Below are 26,176 nucleotides of genomic sequence, written 5' to 3' on the forward strand. Positions count from 1 at the left end.
TCTATAGGCCCACTGTCTATAGGCCCACTGTCTATAGGCCCACTGTACAGCAACACATTCACTGTCTATAGGACCACTGTACAGCAACACATTCACTGTCTATAGGACCACTGTACAGCAACACATTCACTGTCTATAGGACCACTGTACAGCAACACATTCACTGTCTATAGGACCACTGTCTATCAACACATTCACTGTCTATAGGACCACTGTCTATCAACACATTCACTGTCTATAGGACCACTGTACAGCAACACATTCACTGTCTATAGGACCACTGTCTATCAACACATTCACTGTCTATAGGACCACTGTCTATCAACACATTCACTGTCTATAGGACCACTGTCTATCGACACATTCACTGTCTATAGGACCACTGTCTATCAACACATTCACTGTCTATAGGACCACTGTACAGCAACACATTCACTGTCTATAGGACCACTGTCTATCAACACATTCACTGTCTATAGGACCACTGTCTATCAACACATTCACTGTCTATAGGACCACTGTACAGCAACACATTCACTGTCTATAGGACCACTGTCTATCAACACATTCACTGTCTATAGGACCACTGTCTATCAACACATTCACTGTCTATAGGACCACTGTCTATCGACACATTCACTGTCTATAGGACCACTGTCTATCGACACATTCACTGTCTATAGGACCACTGTACAGCAACACATTCACTGTCTATAGGACCACTGTCTATCAACACATTCACTGTCTATAGGACCACTGTACAGCAACACATTCACTGTCTATAGGCCCACTGTCTATAGGACCACTGTACAGCAACACATTCACTGTCTATAGGACCACTGTACAGCAACACATTCACTGTCTATAGGACCACTGTCTATCAACACATTCACTGTCTATAGGACCACTGTACAGCAACACATTCACTGTCTATAGGCCCACTGTCTATAGGACCACTGTACAGCAACACATTCACTGTCTATAGGACCACTGTACAGCAACACATTCACTGTCTATAGGCCCACTGTCTATAGGCCCACTGTCTATAGGCCCACTGTACAGCAACACATTCACTGTCTATAGGACCACTGTACAGCAACACATTCACTGTCTATAGGACCACTGTACAGCAACACATTCACTGTCTATAGGACCACTGTACAGCAACACATTCACTGTCTATAGGACCACTGTCTATCAACACATTCACTGTCTATAGGCCCACTGTCTATCAACACATTCACTGTCTATAGGACCACTGTACAGCAACACATTCACTGTCTATAGGACCACTGTACAGCAACACATTCACTGTCTATAGGCCCACTGTCTATAGGCCCACTGTCTATAGGCCCACTGTACAGCAACACATTCACTGTCTATAGGACCACTGTACAGCAACACATTCACTGTCTATAGGACCACTGTACAGCAACACATTCACTGTCTATAGGACCACTGTACAGCAACACATTCACTGTCTATAGGACCACTGTCTATCAACACATTCACTGTCTATAGGACCACTGTCTATCAACACATTCACTGTCTATAGGACCACTGTACAGCAACACATTCACTGTCTATAGGACCACTGTACAGCAACACATTCACTGTCTATAGGACCACTGTCTATCAACACATTCACTGTCTATAGGACCACTGTCTATCAACACATTCACTGTCTATAGGACCACTGTCTATCAACACATTCACTGTCTATAGGACCACTGTCTATCAACACATTCACTGTCTATAGGACCACTGTCTATCAACACATTCACTGTCTATAGGACCACTGTACAGCAACACATTCACTGTCTATAGGACCACTGTCTATCAACACATTCACTGTCTATAGGACCACTGTCTATCAACACATTCACTGTCTATAGGACCACTGTCTATCAGCACATTCACTGTCTATAGGCCCACTGTACAGCAACACATTCACTGTCTATAGGACCACTGTCTATCAACATATTCACTGTCTATAGGACCACTGTACAGCAACACATTCACTGTCTATAGGACCACTGTCTATCAACACATTCACTGTCTATAGGACCACTGTCTATCAACACATTCACTGTCTATAGGACCACTGTCTATCAGCACATTCACTGTCTATAGGCCCACTGTACAGCAACACATTCACTGTCTATAGGACCACTGTCTATCAACATATTCACTGTCTATAGGACCACTGTACAGCAACACATTCACTGTCTATAGGACCACTGTCTATCAACACATTCACTGTCTATAGGACCACTGTCTATCAACACATTCACTGTCTATAGGACCACTGTCTATCAACATATTCACTGTCTATAGGACCACTGTACAGCAACACATTCACTGTCTATAGGACCACTGTCTATCAACACATTCACTGTCTATAGGACCACTGTACAGCAACACATTCACTGTCTATAGGCCCACTGTCTATAGGACCACTGTACAGCAACACATTCACTGTCTATAGGACCACTGTACAGCAACACATTCACTGTCTATAGGACCACTGTCTATCAACACATTCACTGTCTATAGGACTACTGTCTATCAACACATTCACTGTCTATAGGACCACTGTACAGCAACACATTCCCTGTCTATAGGCCCACTGTCTATAGGACCACTGTACAGCAACACATTCACTGTCTATAGGACCACTGTACAGCAACACATTCACTGTCTATAGGCCCACTGTCTATAGGCCCACTGTCTATAGGCCCACTGTACAGCAACACATTCACTGTCTATAGGACCACTGTACAGCAACACATTCACTGTCTATAGGACCACTGTACAGCAACACATTCACTGTCTATAGGCCCACTGTACAGCAACACATTCACTGTCTATAGGACCACTGTACAGCAACACATTCACTGTCGATAGGACCACTGTACAGCAACACATTCACTGTCTATAGGACCACTGTACAGCAACACATTCACTGTCTATAGGACCACTGTCTATCAACACATTCACTGTCTATAGGCCCACTGTCTATCAACACATTTACTGTCTATAGGACCACTGTACAGCAACACATTCACTGTCTATAGGACCACTGTACAGCAACACATTCACTGTCTATAGGCCCACTGTCTATAGGCCCACTGTCTATAGGCCCACTGTACAGCAACACATTCACTGTCTATAGGACCACTGTACAGCAACACATTCACTGTCTATAGGACCACTGTACAGCAACACATTCACTGTCTATAGGACCACTGTCTATCAACACATTCACTGTCTATAGGACCACTGTCTATCAACACATTCACTGTCTATAGGCCCACTGTCTATCAACACATTCACTGTCTATAGGCCCACTGTCTATCAACACATTCACTGTCTATAGGACCACTGTACAGCAACACATTCACTGTCTATAGGACCACTGTACAGCAACACATTCACTGTCTATAGGACCACTGTACAGCAACACATTCACTGTCTATAGGACCACTGTCTATCAACACATTCACTGTCTATAGGACCACTGTCTATCAACACATTCACTGTCTATAGGACCACTGTACAGCAACACATTCACTGTCTATAGGACCACTGTACAGCAACACATTCACTGTCTATAGGACCACTGTCTATCAACACATTCACTGTCTATAGGACCACTGTCTATCAACACATTCACTGTCTATAGGACCACTGTCTATCAACACATTCACTGTCTATAGGACCACTGTCTATCAACACATTCACTGTCTATAGGACCACTGTCTATCAACACATTCACTGTCTATAGGACCACTGTCTATCAGCACATTCACTGTCTATAGGCCCACTGTACAGCAACACATTCACTGTCTATAGGACCACTGTCTATCAACATATTCACTGTCTATAGGACCACTGTACAGCAACACATTCACTGTCTATAGGACCACTGTCTATCAACACATTCACTGTCTATAGGACCACTGTCTATCAACACATTCACTGTCTATAGGACCACTGTCTATCAACACATTCACTGTCTATAGGACCACTGTCTATCAACACATTCACTGTCTATAGGACCACTGTCTATCAACACATTCACTGTCTATAGGACCACTGTCTATCAACATATTCACTGTCTATAGGACCACTGTCTATCAACACATTCACTGTCTATAGGCCCACTGTACAGCAACACATTCACTGTCTATAGGACCACTGTCTATCAACATATTCACTGTCTATAGGACCACTGTACAGCAACACATTCACTGTCTATAGGACCACTGTCTATCAACACATTCACTGTCTATAGGACCACTGTACAGCAACACATTCACTGTCTATAGGACCACTGTCTATCAACACATTCACTGTCTATAGGACCACTGTCTATCAACACATTCACTGTCTATAGGACCACTGTACAGCAACACATTCACTGTCTATAGGACCACTGTACAGCAACACATTCACTGTCTATAGGACCACTGTCTATCAACACATTCACTGTCTATAGGACCACTGTCTATTAACACATTCACTGTCTATAGGCCCACTGTACAGCAACACTTTCACTGTCTATAGGCCCACTGTACAGCAACACATTCACTGTCTATAGGACCACTGTACAGCAACACATTCACTGTCTATAGGACCACTGTCTATCAACACATTCACTGTCTATAGGACCACTGTACAGCAACACATTCACTGTCTATAGGCCCACTGTACAGCAACACATTGACTGTCTATAGGACCACTGTACAGCAACACATTCACTGTCTATAGGCCCACTGTACAGCAACACATTCACTGTCTATAGGCCCACTGTACAGCAACACATTCACTGTCTATAGGCCCACTGTACAGCAACACATTCACTGTCTATAGGCCCACTGTACAGCAACACATTCACTGTCTATAGGACCACTGTACAGCAACACATTCACTGTCTATAGGACCACTGTCTATCAACACATTCACTGTCTATAGGACCACTGTACAGCAACACATTCACTGTCTATAGGCCCACTGTACAGCAACACATTCACTGTCTATAGGCCCACTGTACAGCAACACATTCACTGTCTATAGGCCCACTGTACAGCAACACATTCACTGTCTATAGGCCCACTGTACAGCAACACATTCACTGTCTATAGGCCCACTGTACAGCAACACATTCACTGTCTATAGGACCACTGTACAGCAACACATTCACTGTCTATAGGACCACTGTCTATCAACACATTCACTGTCTATAGGACCACTGTACAGCAACACATTCACTGTCTATAGGCCCACTGTACAGCAACACATTCACTGTCTATAGGCCCACTGTCTATCAACACATTCACTGTCTATAGGACCACTGTCTATAGGCCCACTGTACAGCAACACATTCACTGTCTATAGGACCACTGTACAGCAACACATTCACTGTCTATAGGCCCACTGTACAGCAACACATTCACTGTCTATAGGCCCACTGTACAGCAACACATTCACTGTCTATAGGACCACTGTACAGCAACACATTCACTGTCTATAGGCCCACTGTACAGCAACACATTCACTGTCTATAGGACCACTGTCTATCAACACATTCACTGTCTATAGGACCACTGTCTATCAACACATTCACTGTCTATAGGACCACTGTCTATCAACACATTCACTGTCTATAGGCCCACTGTACAGCAACACATTCACTGTCTATAGGACCACTGTCTATCAACACATTCACTGTCTATAGGACCACTGTACAGCAACACATTCACTGTCTATAGGACCACTGTACAGCAACACATTCACTGTCTATAGGCCCACTGTACAGCAACACATTCAGTGTATCTCCCTCAGAACAAGGACGGGTTGTTGGTGTTGGACTATATCAACCTGTGGCGTCTTCTTCCCTCCTCAGGTCCCCTTCACCACCATGCTGGCTCTGCTCTGCATGTGGTTCGGGATCTCCATGCCGCTGGTCTACTTGGGCTACTATTTTGGCTTCCGCAAGCAGCCGTACGATAACCCCGTCCGCACCAATCAGATCCCTCGCCAGGTGCCCGAGCAGCGCTGGTACATGAACAAGTTTGTGGGGTGAGTGTCCCGTCAAGCATGCCTACTTGATCTGTAGCATTCCATGTATATTCGTCTTTTCGTGTCGAACGTCCTCTCGTATTCAGTCGTAGAAGTTCATTAAACACAGTCGTTTGGATGAACGGTGGGGGGTTTTCTAACACATTTTCTCTCTTCCCTTCCCGAAGAATTCTGATGGCTGGGATTCTACCGTTTGGTGCCATGTTCATTGAACTCTTCTTCATTTTCAGTGTGAGTAGAAGTCCTCTCCTATTAGCCTGTTGGAATAGGAATTTCCAGGTGAACAAACGAGAGAGTCGATCAGAAATCAATCCGGTTTATCATGTTATTATATAAAGATGGTGAAGATGGTGAATGGGCTCCGAGCCGTTTAGCTGTAGAAACAAAATGTATCTGCTATCATTTCTTAAGACCGACAAGAACTTTTGAACATCACGGCGGGAGTTACTAACTTCAATTCCGGCTTCGACTTTGATTCATCCGCCCTGGGTTCTTTGTGTACCGCTGGCCCAATCTTTGGGCCACCCAAGAGGAGAAATGGGTGGGGAAAAGGCAGGAGAGCGGTGTCCTGTTGAGGCGAAGGCAAACAGGCCACCGCTGTGTTCAGTCACTTGATAATAAAATGGACGACCTCTGATCGTGGATTTGCTAACAACAGGACTCCCATAACAGCAATATGTTTTTCTGAAGATGGTCATGGGGGGGGGGGGGGGGGTATCCAAGTCGAGATCCAAGACAGGAGATTGGATTCCGGGAAATCCAGAGAGGAAGTCTCTTCAACAACAAATGGTGTGTTCTACAGCTGCACCATTGACAGCATCTTGACTGGCTGCATCACCGCTTGGTACGGCAACTGCTTGGCGTCTGTCTGCAAGGCGCTACAGAGGGTAGTGCGTACGGCGCAGTACATCACTGGGGCTGGGTTCCCTGCCATCCAGGACCTCTGTACCAGGCGGTGTACGAGGAAGGCCCTAAAAATTGTCAGACTGGCCTTCTAGGCAGAGTTGCAGAGAAAAAGCCATATCTCAAACTGGCCAATAAAAAGAAAAGATTAAGATGGGCAAAAGAACACAGACACTGGACAGAGGAACTCTGCATCCCGGAGTCGCATCTTCTCTGTTGACGTTGAGACTGGTGTTTAGCGGGAACTATTTAATGAAGCTGCCAGTTGAGGACTTGTGAGGCGTCTGTTTCTCAAACTAGACACTCGAATGTACTTGTCCTATTGCTCAGTTGTGCACCGGGGCCTCCCACTCCTCTTTCTATTCTGGATAAAGACAGTTTGCTCTGTTCTGTGAAGGGAGTAGTACACAGCGTTGTACGACATCTTCAGTTTCTTGGCAATTTCTCGCCTTCATTTCTCAGAACAAGAATAGACTGACGAGTTTCAGAAGAAAGGTAAATGCTGATGCTCCAGATGCTCAACTAGTCTAAAGAAGGCCAGTTTTATTGCTTCCTTAATCAGGACAAGTTTTCAGCTGTGCTAGCATAATTGCAAAAAGTGTTTTCTAATGATCAATTAGTCTTTTAAAATGATAAACTTGGATTAGCTAACACAACGTGCCATTGGAACACAGGAGTGATGGTTGCTGATAATGAGCCTCTGTAAGCCTATGTAGATATTCCATTAAAAAAATCAGCCGTTTCCAGCTACAAAAGTCATTTACAACATTAACAATGTCTACACTGTATTTCGGATCAATTTGATGTTATTTTACTGGACAAAAAAAATGTGCTTTTCTTTCAAAAACAAGTAAGCATTTCACTGTTAGTCTACACCTGTTTGTGAAGCATGTGACGTTTAAGATTTGATTTGTGTGCAGTGGAAGTCTCAACCTATCTGATTGTCAAATGCCGACCCTTCTACCTCCCGAGAGAGTTTTCATCTGTTATCGTGACTGCTGTATGTATTGCCGACCCTTCTACCTCCCGAGAGAGTTTTAATCTGTTATCGTGACAGCTGTATGTATTACACCTCAGGACAACAACAACAAGCTGCCACTTAACAAACTGTACGATGCTATAAACAAGCAGGAAAGCATGTGCCCGGAGGCTGCTTTTTTCTCTGTGCCAGTGATTTTAATTCCACCTCACTAAAACACTTCATGCCCAACTTCTACAGTGCATTCGGAAAGTATTCAGACCCCTTGACTTTTTCCATGTTTTGTTACATTAAAGCCTTATTCTAAAATTGTTTAAATAGATTGAGGGGAAAAAAATGTACCGGTACACACAATACCCCGTAATGACATCACAATACCCCATAATGACAAAGCAAAAACTGAAATCACATTTAAATAAGTATTCAGATCCTTTTCAGTACTTTGTTGAAGCACCTTTGGCAGCGATTATAGCCTCGAGTCTTCTTGGGTGTGACGCTACAAGCTTGGCACACCTGTATTTGGGGAGTTTCTCCCATTCTTCTCTGCAAATCCTCTCAAGCTCTGTCAGGATGGATGGGGAGAGTCACTGCTATTTTCACGCCTCTCCAGAGATGTTCGATCGGGTTCAACCTTCGCCCCCCCCCCCCCAGTCTGAGGTCCTGAGCACTCTGGAGCTGGTTTTCATCAAGGATCTCTCTGTACTTCGCTCCGTTCAGCTTTCCCTCGATCCTGACTAGTCTCCCAGTCCCTGTCGCTTAAAAACATCCACACAGCATGATGCTGCCACCACCCTGCTTCACCGTGGGGATAGTGCCAGGTTTCCTCAAGAAATGACGCTTGGCATTCAGACCAAAGAGTTCAATCTTGGTTTCATCAGACTAGAGAATCTTGTTTCTCATGGTCTGAGAGTACTTTAGGTGCCTTTTGGCAAACTCCAAGGGGCTGTCGTGTGCCTTTCACTGAGGAGTGGCTTCTGTCTGGCCACTCTACCATAAAGGCCTGATTGGTGGAGTGCTGCAGAGATGGTTGTCCTTCTGGAAGGTTCTCCCATCTCCACAGAGGAACTCTGGAGCTCTGTCAGAGTGACCATCGGGTTCTTGGTCACATCTCTGACCAAGGCCCTTCTCCCCCAATTGCTCAATTTGGCCGGGCGGCCAGCTCCAGGAAGAATCTTGGTGGTTCCAAACGTATTCCATTTAAGAATGATGGAGGCCGCTGGAACCTTCAATGCTGCAGAAATGTTTTGGTACCTTCCCCAGATCTGTGCCTCGACACAATCCTGTCTCGGAGCTCTACGGACAAGTCCTTCCACCTCATGACTTGGTTTTTACTCTGACATGCACGGTCAACTGTGGGACCTTATATAGACAGGTGTGTGCCTTTCCAAATCATGTCCAATCAATAGAATTTACCACAGGTGAACTCCAATCAAGTTGTAGAAACATCCCAAGGATGATTAATGGAAACAGGATGCACCTTAGCTCAATTTCGAGTTGCATTGAATAGTTATGTATATAAGGTATTTTTTTTATTATTTTTTAGCAAAAATGTCTAAAAACCCGTTTTCTCTTTGTCAATATGGGGTATTGTGTGTAGATTGAGGATATTTTTATTTGATATATTTTAGAATAAGGCTGTAACGTAACAAAACGTGGGAAAAGTCCAGGGGTCTGAATACTTTCCGAAGGCACTGTATCAACACGTCTCTTTCACCAGTAAGGGCTATAAAGTCCTAGCCCACTGTTACTCAACCCGCAAACAGGCATCCAAGGGCCTCCCTCGTTCCCCCTTCTGCAAATCAGATCATGACTCGGTAGGTAGCCTAGCGGTTAAGAGCATTGGGCCAGTAACCGAAAGATTGCTGGGTCGAATCTCTGAGCCAACTAGGTGAAAAATCTGTCTGTGCCCTTGAGCAAGGCACTTAACCCTAATTGCTGCTGTAAATCCCTCTGGATGACATTGTCTGCTAAATTCTTATTTTAAAAAAATGTATCTGGTCAACACTCTCAAGACCACGGGACCGGATGGTATTCCAGGGTGCGTTCTCAGAGCATGCTCAGACCAGCTGGCAGGCATCTTCAGTCATTTTCAACCTCTCCTTGTTCCAGTCTGATTCCCCACAAGTTGACCACCATCATTCCTGTCCCCAAGAACTCAAAGGCTTCCTGCCACAATGACTAGCGCCCTGTAGCACTCCTCTGTAATCATGAAGTGCTTTGAGAGGCTGGTTATGGCACCCTAGACCCAACAGATGATGCCATCTCAATTGCCCTCCACTGCGCTCTACTACCTGGACAAGAGGAACACCTATGTGAGAATGCTGTTCATTGACTACAGCTCAGCGTTCAACACCATAGTGCCTTCTCAAGTTCATCACTAAGCTCAGGACTCTGGGACTGAACACCTCCCTCTACAACTGGATCCTGGACTTCGTCATGGGCCGACCCCAGGTGGTGAAAGTAGGCAACAACACTTCCGCCACGCTGACCCTCAACACGGGGGCCCTTCAGCGGTTTGTGCTTAGCCCCCTCCTCCCTGTGTGGCCAAGCACCACTACAACTCCCAAGTTTGCTGACGACACTGCAGTGGTAGAGCTGATCACCAACGGTGATGAGACATTCTACAGGGGGGAGGTTGGAGACTTGGCAGTGTGGTGCCAGGACAACAACCTCTCCTTTAGGCAAGAAAAACCAAGGCGTTGGATCGTGGACCACAGGAAACACCGCCATCCACATTGATGGGCCGCAGCAGAAGCATAACAAATCAGATCTATACATGGTATTTCTACGTTTGCATATGGTACGTGGGTTTGATCCGCTGTACGTGGTCCTGGTCTAACCCATGTTGTCTCTGCTGTACGTGGTCCTGGTCTAACCCATGTTGTTTCTGCTGTACGTGGTCCTGGTCTAACCCATGTTGTCTGCTGTATGTGGCCCTGGTCTACAAGGTGTTTGTCTGACTGTAAGCTGTTCTCCCTCTGCAGGCCATCTGGGAGAACCAGTTCTACTACTTGTTTGGTTTCCTCTTCCTGGTGTTCATCATCCTGGTGGTGTCCTGCTCCCAGATTAGTATCGTCATGGTCTACTTCCAGCTCTGTGCAGAGGTGAGACGGGGCCCTGCTGTGTGGCTGCTGTGTGGGTGTATAGATGGGGCTTTTGCACAGTAAAAGCATTGTGTGTGCGTGTGTGTGTGTGTAGAGAAGTTCAGAGACATTCAGTTCTCAGCGGAACTGGATAGGGAAGGCAGGTGGTATAGTAGTATGATGAGTGGGTCGCTCCACTAGTTGTGACGTCACAGAGTTACCAACTGTCTTGTCTGTCTCCTGCAGGACTACCGGTGGTGGTGGAGGACCTTCCTGGTATCAGGGGGCTCAGCCTTCTACGTCCTTGTTTACGCCATCTTCTACTTTGTCAACAAGGTAACCGTGGAAGACGTATTGAGATGAAGTTTTGAGTGCTTAGATTGGCTGGTCGCTGTCTTAACAACAAGTTGACGTTGTGTGTTTCTCTCTTCCAGCTGGACATTGTGGAGTTTATTCCTTCCCTGTTGTACTTTGGCTACACGGCTCTCATGGTCCTGTCCTTCTGGCTCCTCACGGGGACAATCGGCTTTTACGCAGCATACATGTTCATACGGAAGATCTACGCTGCCGTCAAAATCGACTGACTTTGTTTCTGCTGCTGTTTTTTTTTGTTGCCACATTTTCTTGTTCCGTTTTTTAATTTTTGTATTCTTCATGTCCAGCAAACACTGACTTCTGTGTATGGAAGGAAGGAAGCATGAGGTGGGTTTTGTGGAACAGTGCCACCCACAGGCATAGGGAGAGAACAGCAAGATGACGCTGCCTGCTAGCTCAACGCTCCCCTCTCCCTCCGTTATTGGTGTCCACAGAGACAGAGTTCCTCTGGGACAGTCCATGTTTTTCTGTGTTTCACCCTGGACACATGGGCCAAAGCATGTCAATTGAAAGTGTCTGTATGTTTTAGTGTCTGCTGTTGGAGTTCGACAATCAACGAAGTGCATTGGTTCAGAACTTCACTTTGTTTTAAAATCAGTTTCTCTGTAAGATGTTTTAGTCTGACCTTTGTCTCTGTTTCTCTTTCTCGCTCTTTCTGTCTTTCTGTGTCTGTCGCTCTCTGTGTGTTTCTCTGTCTCAGTGTGTTAGTTAGTAAGGTTAGTTTATTTGAGTTTATAATCTTTATTGCAGATGGTTGGGAGGTCACCCGGTGGTAATGGCACTAAGAATAATTTTGTTTAGCTGGGAAATGGAAATCTAACATTGGAACAAGGATATTACAATATTCAGTTTCTTCCCCTTGTGGTTTCTGTGTCCTGACGTGACCATTTCAACCACAACTAAAATCAGAATCAAAATGGTTTTTTCCTGGAGAGAAAAAATCTCTCACATTGAGGTAAGCGATTGTGTAGAAGTGTAAAATGAAATTCTCCTCTGCAAATACTACTTCCATGATCAATTAATCTGCTGTGCTAGGGAAGTCGAGTTGGCTTAAGGTGGTTGAAATATTACATGTTATGGAACAAAAGTAAATGTTGATGGAAAAGTAGTATTTCTCATCTTCAAATCACCTTTCTAGTTTATGAGCTTTAGCCTGGGGAAAAACGACTTGTTTTAAAATGGTTGGACACCATTACATTACGAGTCAATGTAAACAGCTACATGGTCTCACTGAACTATGCAGTTGTTTTTGGGGGGAAAAGGATGAGATTGATCTTTGGTTTCATAACGATCTTTTGTTTTGATTTTAACACCTAGTTCAGTGAGACGCACCTGCTATTCTAACAGATGTTATCTATCGGTGTCGGTGATCCCTGAGCATCAATGTCTCTACTAGGATCGCCTTGGCAACACAGGGTTCTGTCAATGAGCGTCTGAATGGAGTACAGTTTCCCATAAACAACCTCTAAAATGGAGTACAGTTGTTTCCCATAAACATCCTCTAAATGAAGGACTGTTGTGTTTCCCATAAACAACAGGCCCAATCAGTGCTGTACAAGATTGCCAATGTGTTTTAGATTCAGTGGATAGGAATCAGCTGGTCCTTCACTGGGTTTACTCTATCTGGCTGTCTTTACACACGGAGCCCACTTCTGATATTTTCCACAATTATTGGCAAAAGAGCTCATCTGATTGGTCAAAATGCCGATTATTGGCAAAAGAGCTGAATTGGCCTGCCTGTGTAAACACCGGCTCTATTACCCAGAGTTGGACTTTCTCACCGAGGGTTCACACCCTCTTGTAGCTGCAGTTCCTCTGAAGGTTGAGACTGATGCTGAAGATCCTGCATGTTGAAACACTGGCCCGACACAACAGATAGAATGTTCCATTAGGGTGTTGGGGACTAAAAACATTAAAGACCTTTCTATCTTGGACATATTTTACTCTATGGATCTGATTACACCAGCAGCCCAATTTTTATTTTATTTTTATCTAAGATCTGGTTGGTCAAACGAGAAAGTGAGAGAGAAAAATGTCCGAATTGTGTAAAGCCTGTGTAAACGAAGGCTATAAAACGTCATTCTAAGTGCCAGTTTCCCAGGCCCAGATTAAGCCTAGTCCTGCACCAAAAATGATGATCCATGGACCTTTATAAGTCCAGGAAAATGTTTAAATAAATTTGAGAGCTGAGCTTTCAAGAACATAACCTTCAGGTCAACATTACTACCCCACTAGATTATCACCAGTTTTTGTTGTTGATTAAAGAGCATAGAAACAGACAGTCTGGTAGAGGTGCGATCTCGCACAGCAGAGGGTTTTTGGGATAGAACTGCACTGGAAGAGAACGGCGAGGGAACCGGTGCTGAGAGGGAATTACTCCGTTCTGGGTGAATGATAATACAGTGAACCACTGAATGAATTCTCTCTGACCCTGTCTCTACTCTCCCTTGAACAGGTTCTCTCTGCATCTCTCTCACATTCACCTCCACATTAGCAGCCTTTTCCTCCCCTCTGCTAGTGTCTGAAAGTGTTCCTGATCCACAGACAGACTTCTTAACCTGGGCCCAACAAACAAAATTCCAGGAGAGATTTTCTACAGATGTGCTTTTGATTGACATGAGCTGTGAATGTGTGTGAATGACTGTCTACTATGTATGTAAATGCAACACGTATTGGTTTTTTTTCCCCCTGTTGTGTGGCTCTTGACTGTATGTATAAAGATCATGTCATTGTTTTAGCCAAAACTATGGTTTTTAAGAAACTTATTTCCTCCTGTTTTCTTTACAGAATGTCCAGTTATATAATGTATGAAACAATTAAAGTGCTGATTCGTTGGAATTTGAATAAGTCTCCTTTTTATGTATTCATTTATGCCATGAATGGTTGTCTGCTGGGATTTTGTGCGTGTTCATTTTACATTCACTAGATAAAGCCAGAGTAAAGCTGAAGTGCCATTGTGGTGTTGTCTATGCTGTGTGTCTTGAGGGTTGGTATCAGATTACACATTGTGTATCAAAACCATTTTGGAGTTTCATTTCTATTTTTTGTATCTATAGCACAGTCTGTATCCTGTAAATGTAATAGAGAGTGTTTCTCTTAGTGTAGGTATACATAAACTCTGCAACAACAAAAAAGAAACGTCTCACTGTCGACTGCGGTTTATTTTCAGCAAACTTAACACGTGTAAATATTTGTATGAACATAAGATTCAACCACTGAGACATAAACTGAACAAGTTCCACAGACATGTCACTTCCAGAAATGGAATAATGTGTCCCTGAACCAAGGGGGGGTCAAAATCAAAAGTAACAGTCAGTATCTGGTGTGGCCACCAGCTGCATTAAGTACTGTAGTGCATCTCCTCCTCATGGACTGCACCAGATTTGTCAGTTCTTGCTGTGAGATGTTACCCCACTCTTCCACCAAGGCACCTGCAAGTTCCCTGACATTTCTTGGGGGAATGGCCCTAGCCCTCACCCTCTGATCCAACAGGTCCCAGACATGCTCAATGGGATTGAGATCCGGGGTCTTCGCTGGCCATGGCAGAACACTGACATTCCTGTCTAGCAGGAAATCACACACGGAACGAGCAGTATGGCTGGTGGCATTGTCATGTCAGGATGAGCCTGCAGGAAGGGTACCACATGTGGGAGGAGGTTGTCTTCCCTGTAACGCACAGCGTTGAGATTGCCTGCAATGACAACAAGCTCAGTCTGATGATGCTGTGACACACCGCTCCAGACCATGACGGACCCTCCACCTCCAATTCGATCCCGCTCCGCAGTACAGGCCTCGGTGTAACGTTCATTCCTTCAACGATAAACGTGAATCCGACCATCACCCCCGGTGAGACGAAACCGCGACTCGTCAGTGAGAGCACTTTTTGCAAGTCCTGTCTGGTCCAGCGATGATGGGTTTGTGCCCATAGGCGACATTGTTGCCGGTGATGTTTGGTGAGGACCTGCCTTACACAGGCCTACAAGCCCTCAGTCCAGCCTCTCTCAGCCTATTGCAGACAGTCTGAGTACTGATGGAGGGATTGTGCGTTCCTGGTGTAACTCGGGCATTTGTTGTTGCCATCCTGTACCTGTCCCGCAGGTGTGATGTTCGGAAGTACCGATCCTGTGCAGGTGTTGTTACATGTGCTGGAGGTCATTTTGCAGGGCTCGGGCAGTGCTCCTCCTTGCACAAAGGCGGAGGTAACGGTCCTGCTGCTGGGTTGTTGCCCTCCTACGGCCTCCTCCACGTCTCCTGATGTACTGGCCTGTGTCCTGGTAGCGCCTCCATGCTCTGGACACTACGCTGACAGACACAGCAAACCTTTTTGCCACAGCTCGCATTGATGTGCCATCCTGGATGAACTGCACTACCTGAGCCACTTGTGTGGGTTGTAGACTCCGTCTCATGCTACCACTAGAGTGAAAGCACCGCCAGCATTCAAAAGTGACCAAAACATCAGCCAGGAAGCATAGGAACTGAAAAGTGGTCTGTGGTCACCACCTGCAGAACCATTCCTTAATTGGGGGTGTCTTACTAATTGCCTATAATTTCCACCTTTTGTCTATTCCATTTGCACAACAGCATGTGAAATTTATTGTCAATCAGTGTTGCTTCCTAAGTGGACAGTTTGATTTCACAGAAGTGTGATTGACTTGGAGTTACATTGTGTTGTTTAAGTGTTCCCTTTATTTTTTTCAGCAGTGTATAATTCCACTTTGACATTATGGGGTTATTATGTGTAGATCAGTCACATAACGTCTATTTTAAATTCAGGTTGTAACGCAACAACGTGGAAAAAGTCCAGGGGTCTGAATACATTCTGAAGGCACTGTGACACTGCCTTTTTCAGCATGAGTCTGTTTAGTCCAACCTGTGTTCTAACCATCCTCCAACTGTTCTGTGTTCTAACCATCCTCCAACTGTTCTGTGTTCTAACCATCCTCCAACTGTTCTGTGTTCTAACCATCCTCCAACTGTTCTGTGTTCTAACCATCCTCCAACTGTTCTGTGTTCTAACCATCCTCCAACTGTTCTGTGTTCTAACCATCCTCCAACTGTTCTGTGTTCTAACCATCCTCCAACTGTTCTGTGTTCTAACCGTCCTCCAACTGTTCTGTGTTCTAACCGTCCTCCAACTGTTCTGTGTTCTAACCGTCCTCCAACTGTTCTGTGTTCTAACCGTCCTCCAACTGTTCTGTGTTCTAACCATCCTCCTTTCAAAAGACAAAGGAGTAAAAAAACGCATGAAACCGTGAATTTGTCTTTTAATAATTTCAACATAACACATGACAAGTCAAAGGTACAATGTACTGTACAATAAGTAAAGAGGTTTGCTGTTATGTCGTCTCTTTGGATCAGACAATAGACAAATCTATCACTTTACATTGCAGCAACTGATTGCATGTGAGATATGTAACAAACAAAAAAAAAGCTACGTTTTTCTCTGAAGAATATTTGTATACAATTCCCCCTGTAGTTGATAAACTCCATGCTATATAAAATAGTGTAAGGATGAATGCAAATATTCCATTTTTGTTTTGTTCACCTTTTTTTCCAGAGTTGGTTGTAATAAGCAAGTACTAAAAAATAAATGTCTATGTCACTAAACAGATACACAAAAAGCTTAGAATGCAAGACTTACATTAAGCTAAAATATATATAAAACTACATGTGGATTTTGTCTTCACCAGACAGTACCCAGTTTCTCACTAGAAAAAAAAAGCATTCATGAAATCCAATTGGTTTTCTGACTTAAAATGTATCAAATAATTCCCTTAAATTCTGTGTTGTTCACCTACTAACAGAGGAACGGTGAGGACAAGTGCATCTCTGGTAGGTGCAGGCGAGGCAATGAACAGGCGAGGAAATGAACAGGCGAGGCAATGAACCAACGAGGCAATGAACAGGCTAGGCAATGAACCAACGAGGCGCTGTAGCGAAACCATCCGCTCCGCACTCTGTCAAAACTGAAGGCCAGACATTACTTCCACAGCCGTTCATTAACCAATGACCTGATGCGTTGAATCATAACACCACTGTCAGAGGTAGGCCCTCTCAGGGGTAGAGCAGAGGTATCTCTCCAAAAACGAGTGGGATGGACTCATGATTAGGTCATCCTAAGGATACTGAGGTACTGCTAAAATACTCCTGAAAAGGCCACTTCCCAAGGTTAGCTCTGCAAAATGTAGCATTTACTGCTGCCTCCAACAAGTACTTTAGTTTTCTTCCACCAATGAATTATTAGCATTTCTATCACCTCTACTGTAAACTGTTACGTGTGGGGTGAAGTCTACTGTAAACTGTTACGTGTGGGGTGAAGTCTACTGTAAACTGTTACGTGTGGGGTGAAGTCTACTGTAAACTGTTACGTGTGGGGTGAAGTCTACTGTAAACTGTTATGTGTGGGGTGAAGTCTACTGTAAACTGTTACGTGTGGGGTGAAGTCTACTGTAAACTGTTACGTGTGGGGTGAGGTCTACTGTAAACTGTTACGTGTGGGGTGAAGTCTACTGTAAACTGTTACGTGTGGGGTGAAGTCTACTGTAAACTGTTACGTGTGGGGTGAAGTCTACTGTAAACTGTTATGTGTGGGGTGAAGTCTACTGTAAACTGTTACGTGTGGGGTGAGGTCTACTGTAAACTGTTATGTGTGGGGTGAAGTCTACTGTAAACTGTTATGTGTGGGTGAGGTCTACTGTAAACTGTTATGTGTGAGGTGAAGTCTACTGTAAACTGTTATGTGTGAGGTGAAGTCTACTGTAAACTGGTACGTGTGGGGTGAGGTCTACTGTAAACTGTTATGTGTGGGGTGAAGTCTACTGTAAACTGTTATGTGTGGGGTGAAGTCTACTGTAAACTGTTATGTGTGGGGTGAGGTCTACTGTAAACTGTTACGTGTGGGGTGAAGTCTACTGTAAACTGTTATGTGTGGGGTGAAGTCTACTGTAAACTGTTATGTGTGGGGTGAAGTCTACTGTAAACTGTTATGTGTGGGGTGAAGTCTACTGTAAACTGTTATGTGTGGGGTGAAGTCTACTGTAAACTGTTATGTGTGAGGTGAAGTCTACTGTAAACTGTTATGTGTGGGGTGAAGTCTACTGTAAACTGGGGCAGATGGAGACTTACGTGCCTTCTCTATAGCAAGCCCTGTCTTGGCACAGCATGATCAATACAGAGTGTTGTACAATATTAATTTCAAGACTGCCTGAATCTGTCTAGAAGCGACAAGTGTTTTCTAGCTACTAGGCAGTAGTACAACCCTTTTCAGTCACGCGTCAGTCAGTTGTTATGAACATGCGTGCTAAATAAAAAAGTGCTTTAAAACTGGGTTCCCCAGATAATGTGCTGTTAAATGGAACTATGTCACATCTGTCGGAGAACAGGACCTGCTCTTGTTTTACCTTGAAGAAGAGGTGGATCTGGTAGTCCTTCTGCTCCAGATGATGAATGCGATGTCCTAGGGACAACGATGTATACCGTTCACCATGCTCTCTGTTACAGATACTCAGTTGTAGAATATATTTGTGGTTGGGTTAGATACAATTTCACTAGAGAAGGCCACGCTGGTTACCCAACGGGCTGAGGAAGGGAGTGGGGACACATGAAAGAAGGTATTAGTGAAAAGTCTTATCAAAAAATACTGTTATTCTTTTGGAGAAAAATACACAAAGGTTGATCAAATCTACACATCAAACTAATGGCACATACATATACAGGATCAAATACAAATGAAAGAAACATATCAACGTATAAGATGAAATGTTAAAAGAAAATAAAAACTATTTTTTTTTAAAAGGTTGAAAGTGCTAGAATTCAGATTAGCTCACAGAAACCCAGAGAGGACAAAGTCAATGCTAATTACTTTTAATTTGTTTTATCAATAAATTAATAAAAAGATAAATGCTACAATTGAATCCTACAATTTGGTCTGGAATTGAACATAGCCATGCTCTTTTAAAATGTATACTTGATAGAAAAAGGCTATGTTTTAGGCAGAACCTTTCCTTTTTTTTAAACATTTTATGTCAATATTTATATCCAATTTCCTCTGTAAGAAACAGTCAAACTCTTTAAAATGTAAGAATCGCATGTATCATGATCAATCATTAAATGTTCATAGTTTAGACAATGTATCAGCCTAGAGGATGATTTTCCAGGGATAGACTGGTAGGTGTCAACTTGAACATACCTGCACTTATTACCTCACAAGCATTGGTTGGCAGTGGCACTATTTGTAACAGCCAAACAAACATGAACTTAAATCCAAATAATAATACAACATGGATTTTAATGAGCAATTGTGCAAGATTTAGTTTCCTCTCTCCGGGTTTTGGTAAGAAAAACAAAATAACAAAATGAGGTGATGTGTTGTGTTGTTTCGAGGTCCTGTTATAACAAACAGAAAGTAATATAGCATATGACAACAACAACAAAAACGATTAAGAAATATCCCAGTCAGGCGTCCCATGCTTTGAATGTCAAAGAGCAGGCTGGTGACTTGTCTGTTCTGGATATTCTCCTTTTTCTTTTTTAGATAGACTCTTTTCTCTTGAATCTAGGAAGCAGCTGAGTGAGGATGAGTAGAGGAGAGGAAGGGAAACACTTCAAAACGGAACTACTGAAATGTTCTTGTGCCTTACAGTCGCTGGGCAACCATAGCTAAAAGCAGCCGTGTGTTTTATTTTCCTTACGTTTGTATTTCTTTAAAAAAAATGTCTACTTGACTTATACTTGAAACTACGTATTCACTAATAGATGCCTGTGGACTGGGCTCAGTACTCAAACAGACAAAGTCAAGAGGTTTGAGACAAGTTGCAAACCAAGAGGATGATATTCATACCATAATGTTTAGTCCTTGTACTCTCCAGGCAGAATCTATCTATCTTTTAACGTTGTCCATCCTACAAACATAACTCACGGGACACACATAAGAGCACCTGTTATAGTTTTAGAACTTTGGGCTTAAGTTTTCAAAAAGCTGGTGAATATGAAGAAAAAGGCATGTAAAATGGTATCGCTTCGTTTACTTAGGGTCGGGTTGGGTTTCATACTGAGAAAGTAGAGAATGAAACTGGAGAGTCTATTAATGTTATCTATGTCGACTGCTAATTCATTACTATTCCACTAACAGCCTAATAAAACATCAAATCCACAATCCAACTTTCTGCTACTAACTCAAGTAGATAAAGATAAAGGTAAAGACAAAGGTAAAGGTAAAGATAAAGGTAAAGATAAAGATAAAGATAAAGACAAAGGTAAAGGTAAAGATAAAGGTAAAGATAAAGGTAAAGATAGAGATAAAGGTAAGGATAAAGATAAAGGTAGAGATAAAGGTAAAGATAAAGATAAAGATAAAGACAAAGGTAAAGGTAAAGATAAAGGTAAAGATAAAGGTAAAGATAGAGATAAAAGTAAGGATAAAGATAAAGGTAGAGATAAAGGTAAAGATAAAGGTAAGGATAAAGATAAAGGTAGAGATAAGGATACAGATAAAGGCAGAGATAAAGGTAAAGGTAGAGATAAATGTAAAGATAAAGGTAGAGATAAAGATAAAGATAAAGGTAGAGATAAAGGTAAAGGTAAAGATAAGGATAAAGGTAAAGATAAAGGTAAAGGTAGAGATAAAGGTAAAGATAAAGGTAAAGATAAGGATAAAGGTAAAGGTAGAGATAAAGATAAAGATAGAGATAAAGGTAAAGGTTGAAGAATGAATACAGCGGAGAAAAGCTAAAGAGCAAAGCTAATACTTCATCCTTTTTTGAGCAATAAAATGCCAGATACAATAAACCTGCCAGACATTAAAAAAACATCATCACTTTGTTTTAACATGTCTTCCTAAATACACCTTACTGAGATAAAAGCAATTATAATATTCATTTTTGATGAGATATGTTGTACACTGCAATAACATTCTTTTAGACGTTTTCCTCAATGTCATCGTTGTCATCTTTGTTTGCTATTCACATATGTCAGGGTGGTTATTACCATGCATCTCTAACAGAGAGAAAATATATTTGTTTTCTTCCCCCCGAAAAATACATATCAGTAATGTGTGGCATATTGTTACCATGGAGACTTCTTAAAACAAATACTGGAAGGAAGACAGTTTAAGGAAGGAAAATCATCATGAGTCAAATACTGGTAATGACCTGTTTTCAAGAGCAGCTTTTACAGTTTGTTTTTTAACCAAACAGGGTCATCATCACTGAGGGTTAGCCAAAGAGATTCTGAAAGGTGAAGAGCCTTCTGCAAAAAAAAAAAATGCTTCTCTAGAAAAACAAGATAAAACCAGCATGACTTGGCATGTTTTCTAACGACTCAGATGTTTTCACATATCTTTGTCATTAAATATGTGGGCGCCACTGGTCGCTGTGTTTGGCAGCGTTGGTTATCAATGTTAATCAACTCTGTTTTATACTTTCTGGACAACTGATCTGCCTCTATGAGTCATAACATTAATCAGTTGTTCGAGTCTTTCTCTGAGATATTTTTAGTGTGGTTGTAGCCTATTGGAGGAGGGCAATGTTGGCCTATTGGAGGAGGGCAATGTTGGCCTATTGGAGGAGGGCAATGTTGGCCTATTGGAGGAGGGCAATGTTGGCCTATTGGAGGAGGGCAATGCTGGCCTATTGGAGGAGGGCAATGCTGGCCTATTGGAGGAGGGCAATGCTGGCCTATTGGAGGAGGGCAATGCTGGCCTATTGGAGGAGGGCAATGCTGGCCTATTGGAGGAGGGCAATGTTGGCCTATTGGAGGAGGGCAATGCTGGCCTATTGGAGGAGGGCAATGCTGGCCTATTGGAGGAGGGCAATGCTGGCCTATTGGAGGAGGGCAATGCTGGCCTATAGGGCAATGTTGGCGGGGAATTATCACTTCATTCCTTCATTAATCTTTCCCCTGACGGGGATGATGACAGACAGGGTGTGTTTTCCCCCTGACGGTGATGATGACAGACAGGGTGTGTTTTCCCCCTGACGGTGATGATGACAGACAGGGTGTGTTTTCCCCCTGACGGTGATGATGACAGACAGGGTGTATTTTCCCACTGACGGTGATGATGACAGACAGGGTGTGTTTTCCCCCTGACGGTGATGATGACAGACAGGGTATATTTTCCCCCTGACGGTGATGATGACAGACAGGGTGTATTTTCCCCCTGACGGTGATGATGACAGACAGGGTGTGTTTTCCCCCTGACGGTGATGATGACAGACAGGGTATATTTTCCCCCTGACGGTGATGATGACAGACAGGGTGTGTTTTCCCCCTGACGGTGATGATGACAGACAGGGTGTGTTTTCCCCCTGACGGTGATGATGACAGACAGGGTATGTTTTCACCCTGACGGTGATGATGACAGACAGGGTGTGTTTTCCCCCTGACGGTGATGATGACAGACAGGGTATATTTTCCCCCTGACGGTGATGATGACAGACAGGGTGTGTTTTCCCCCTGACGGTGATGATGACAGACAGGGTATATTTTCCCCCTGACGGTGATGATGACAGACAGGGTGTGTTTTCCCCCTGACGGTGATGATGACAGACAGGGTATATTTTCCCCCTGACGGTGATGATGACAGACAGGGTGTGTTTTCCCCCTGACGGTGATGATGACAGACAGGGTGTGTTTTCCCCCTGACGGTGATGATGACAGACAGGGTATATTTTCCCCCTGACGGTGATGATGACAGACAGGGTGTGTTTCTGGGCAGGTGGTTCAGACCTTTACACTCATAGGTGAGATAATCTAGCAAGTTCAGTCACATTTGGAAAAGCAAGAAAATTATATTTCATCCACTTCAAAACATCTTCTCTAAAATTAATCTTTGATTTTTTTCCTAATATTATTACTTTATAAAGTAGCAGTACCATGCCTTCAGGCCTACTGATGCTGCCTACTAGTTACATAATAAAGGGAGAGGGGATCATGGATCAGGGAGATATGTTGATGGGAGAGGGGATCATGGATCAGGGAGATAGGTTGGTGGGAGAGGGGATCATGGATCAGGGAGATAGGTTGGTGGGAGAGGGGATCATGGATCAGGGAGATAGGTTGGTGGGAGAGGGGATCATGGATCAGGGAGATAGGTTGGTGGGAGAGGGGATCATGGATCAGGGAGATAGGTTGGTGGGAGAGGGGATCATGGATCAGGGAGATAGGTTGGTGGGAGAGGGGATCATGGATCAGGGAGATAGGTTGGTGGGAGAGGGGATCATGGATCAGGGAGATAGGTTGGTGGGAGAGGGGATCATGGATCAGGGAGATAGGTTGGTGGGAGAGGTTATAACTAAAAGATAGAAAGAAAGTTTTGTTTTAAAATGTCTCATCTTTTCCCTTTTGTTTCAATAAAGGGTTCTGTTTTCTCTAATCAAAAGCTTTTGTGTGATTCAATTAAGGCTTCTAAGTGTTCATGTGTTTTTATCACCGTCCTTGCGGCCAGCAGGCCCATGGACCTTGGGCGCCCAGGCAGTGAGCTGAGGATGAAGGGGTAGGGACCGGGCCAGGCCTGGTGGCCCCTCATTGGAAGGCCTGGTGAAAGCGAGGCAGGGTGGTCGTGCTGAGGCTGGAGCTAAACACTGGCGGGAGAGTGTGCAGGGGCCCTAGACCCAGGCACCCGCTGGAACCCTGCTGCTCCGGAGGTTGAGGTTGCAAAGAGGTAAGAGGTGCGGCTGCAGCTGTGGCAACGGTGTGGGGCTCGGCAGCATGCAAGGATGAGGATGACGAAGAGGAGGAAGAGGAGGAGGCAGGGGTAGACGAGGTGTAGCTCATGACAAGCCCTGCTGTGCTCATGGGGGCGTTGTATGGGGGCAGGTTGGGGGGCAGGTTGAGGGGCAGGAAGCCCAGCAGGTGAGAGAAGTCCATGTTAGCAGCGCACAGAGCCTCAGCGATGACAGCAGGGTTCTTGGACAGGAGGGGGTCCCCACACAGCTCGTCTGTCAGGCCTGAGGGGTGCTCTAGTCCCTCCTTGGGGGGCGAGGAAGCAGCATGATGATGATCGCCTGAGTGGTGGCCCGGCAGCCCACTCTGCAGATCCATGAGAAAGCTCTCCATCTCCACTTTGAGAGGCTTGTCCAGCAGGTATGAGGTAGATCCCAGCTGGTACTTGGGCGGCGGCTGGGCGTGCTGTTGCTGCTGGTGCTGTTGGGGCTGCTGCAGGTGGGGCAGCGGGGGAGAGTGTTGGATGTGGTGGTGATGGTAGTGGTGGTGGTGGTGGTGGTGCGGGTGATGGGGGTGGTGGAGGGGGGGCTCCATGTGGCAGCCCATCCCCATGGCAGTGGACAAGGAGCCAGGCATCAGAGAGTGGTGGTGGCCCACCCCAGGGTTGGACATGGCCTGGAGGTGGTGGGGGTTGTACATGCCCATGGGGAAGGAGGTGCCGCTGGGGAACGGCTTGGCCAGCGTGGGGTCTTTGTTGGAACCCATGCTGCACATCATGGGGCTGAGCTCCTCTTTGACAGTGCAGGGGGAGGAGCCAGAGCCCAGCATGCCTAGCATGTCCGGAGGCTCCGTCTTTATCTTCAGCAGCTCCTGAGAGTGGCTCTTCTTCACATGCCGCGTCAGGTGGTCCTTCCTGCCGAAGCGCTGGGCGCAGTACTGACACAGGAAGTCCTTTCTGCCGGTGTGGACCACCATGTGGCGACGCACGTCCTTCCGTGTGTAGAAGCGGCGGTCACAGTGGTCACACGGGTGCTTCTTCTCCTTGGCACCTCCGGAGGACTTGCCCGAGTGGCTCTTGAGATGCTCCAGCAGTGCAGGGGTAGTCTCGTAGCTCTGCAGGCACACCTTACAGGTGAGGTCCCCAGCCGTGGCTGAATGCATGGCCACATGACGCTTGTAGCCCAGCTTGGTGTTGTAGTGCTTGCCACATTCCTCACACTTGAAGGCCTCTTTGTTGGGGTCATGGGTCTGCAGGTGGTTCTTCAGGTGATCTTTGCGGTGAAACATTTTCTCGCAGAACGAGCACTGGTGAGTTTTCTGCGGAGAGTGTGTGGCCATATGCCTGGATAACGAAGAGAAAGAGAGAGAGAGAGAGACAGAAAGAAAGAGAGAGAAAAAGAGAGAGAAAGAGAGAGAGAGAGAAAGAGAGAGAAAGAGAGAGAAAGAGAAAGAGAGAGAGAGAGAGAGAGAGAGAGAAAGAGAGAGAGAGAGAGAGAGAGAGAGAAAGAGAAAGAGCGAGAGAAAGAGAAAGAGAAAGAGCGAGAGAGCGAGAAAGAGAGAGAGAAAAAGAAAGAAAGCGAGAGAGAGAGAGAGAGAGAGAGAGAGAAAAAGAAAGAGAGCGAGAGAGAGAGAGAGAGAGAGATACAAGTTAGTCTGTGAAAGTGTTTTAGAGGAAACATTAAAAGTTTAAAAACTTTTGGTGATGTTTTACCTGAACAGTTTATATTTGGAGCTGAAGGCCTTCGTGCAGTGTGGCTGGGAGCAGTGGAAGGGTTTCTCTCCCGTGTGACAGAAAGCGTGAAGCCGAAGTTTATCCTGGGAACCAAACAAAGTCCCACTGGCTCGCTCTTCCCTCTCTCCTTCTCTCTCTCTCTCTGTCCGTGGCAGGGTAGTGCCTCCGTACAGCTTGGCAGCGGCTCTTCCTTCCTCGTCCTCCGGCGTCAGTGCGGTAATATGGCGTGGGGCATCGGCGGCAGCAGCTGCCATGGCAGCCCTAGGGTGCTGTTGCCATGAAATCCCGGCCGTGGCTCCCCTGCCTTCCAGGCTCTACGTCGGCAGTGGTGGGGTGCAGTGAAGGGCGTGGCTCCAGGCG

General features: G+C 44.8%; 2 protein-coding genes across 2 annotated transcripts in view; one reads left to right on the forward strand and one right to left on the reverse strand.

Annotated features, from left to right (window-relative positions):
* The window catches only part of LOC129861282 (transmembrane 9 superfamily member 4-like), a 31,497-nt gene extending 17,235 nt beyond the window's left edge, over positions 1-14,262 (forward strand). The window contains exons 13-17 of the mRNA XM_055932562.1: positions 5,909-6,084; positions 6,252-6,315; positions 10,951-11,070; positions 11,296-11,385; positions 11,484-14,262. Coding sequence (XP_055788537.1) covers positions 5,909-6,084; positions 6,252-6,315; positions 10,951-11,070; positions 11,296-11,385; positions 11,484-11,633 — 600 coding nt within the window. The 3' untranslated portion in view covers positions 11,634-14,262. The remainder of the gene's footprint in view (positions 1-5,908; positions 6,085-6,251; positions 6,316-10,950; positions 11,071-11,295; positions 11,386-11,483) is intronic.
* A 6,598-nt stretch (positions 14,263-20,860) lies between these two features.
* Positions 20,861-26,176, reverse strand: LOC129861283 (zinc finger protein PLAGL2-like). The gene is made up of 2 exons (XM_055932563.1): positions 25,796-26,176; positions 20,861-25,426 (listed from the first exon to the last, which is right to left on the reverse strand). The coding sequence occupies exons 1-2, from the start codon at positions 26,068-26,070 to the stop codon at positions 23,944-23,946; spliced, it is 1,758 nt and encodes a 585-aa protein (XP_055788538.1). The 5' UTR covers positions 26,071-26,176; the 3' UTR covers positions 20,861-23,943.

The sequence above is a fragment of the Salvelinus fontinalis genome, chromosome 8 (assembly GCF_029448725.1).
Source record: "Salvelinus fontinalis isolate EN_2023a chromosome 8, ASM2944872v1, whole genome shotgun sequence".
NCBI lineage: Eukaryota > Metazoa > Chordata > Actinopteri > Salmoniformes > Salmonidae > Salvelinus > Salvelinus fontinalis.

Excerpts from the sequence above, each read along its gene's own strand:
- LOC129861283 (XM_055932563.1), bottom strand. The coding sequence starts at position 26,070 with ATGGCAGCTGCTGCCGCCGATGCCCCACGCCATATTACCGCACTGACG. Across the intron at positions 25,427-25,795 it reads TCCAAATATAAACTGTTCAG|GCATATGGCCACACACTCTC; the intron begins GTAAAACATCAC and ends TTCGTTATCCAG.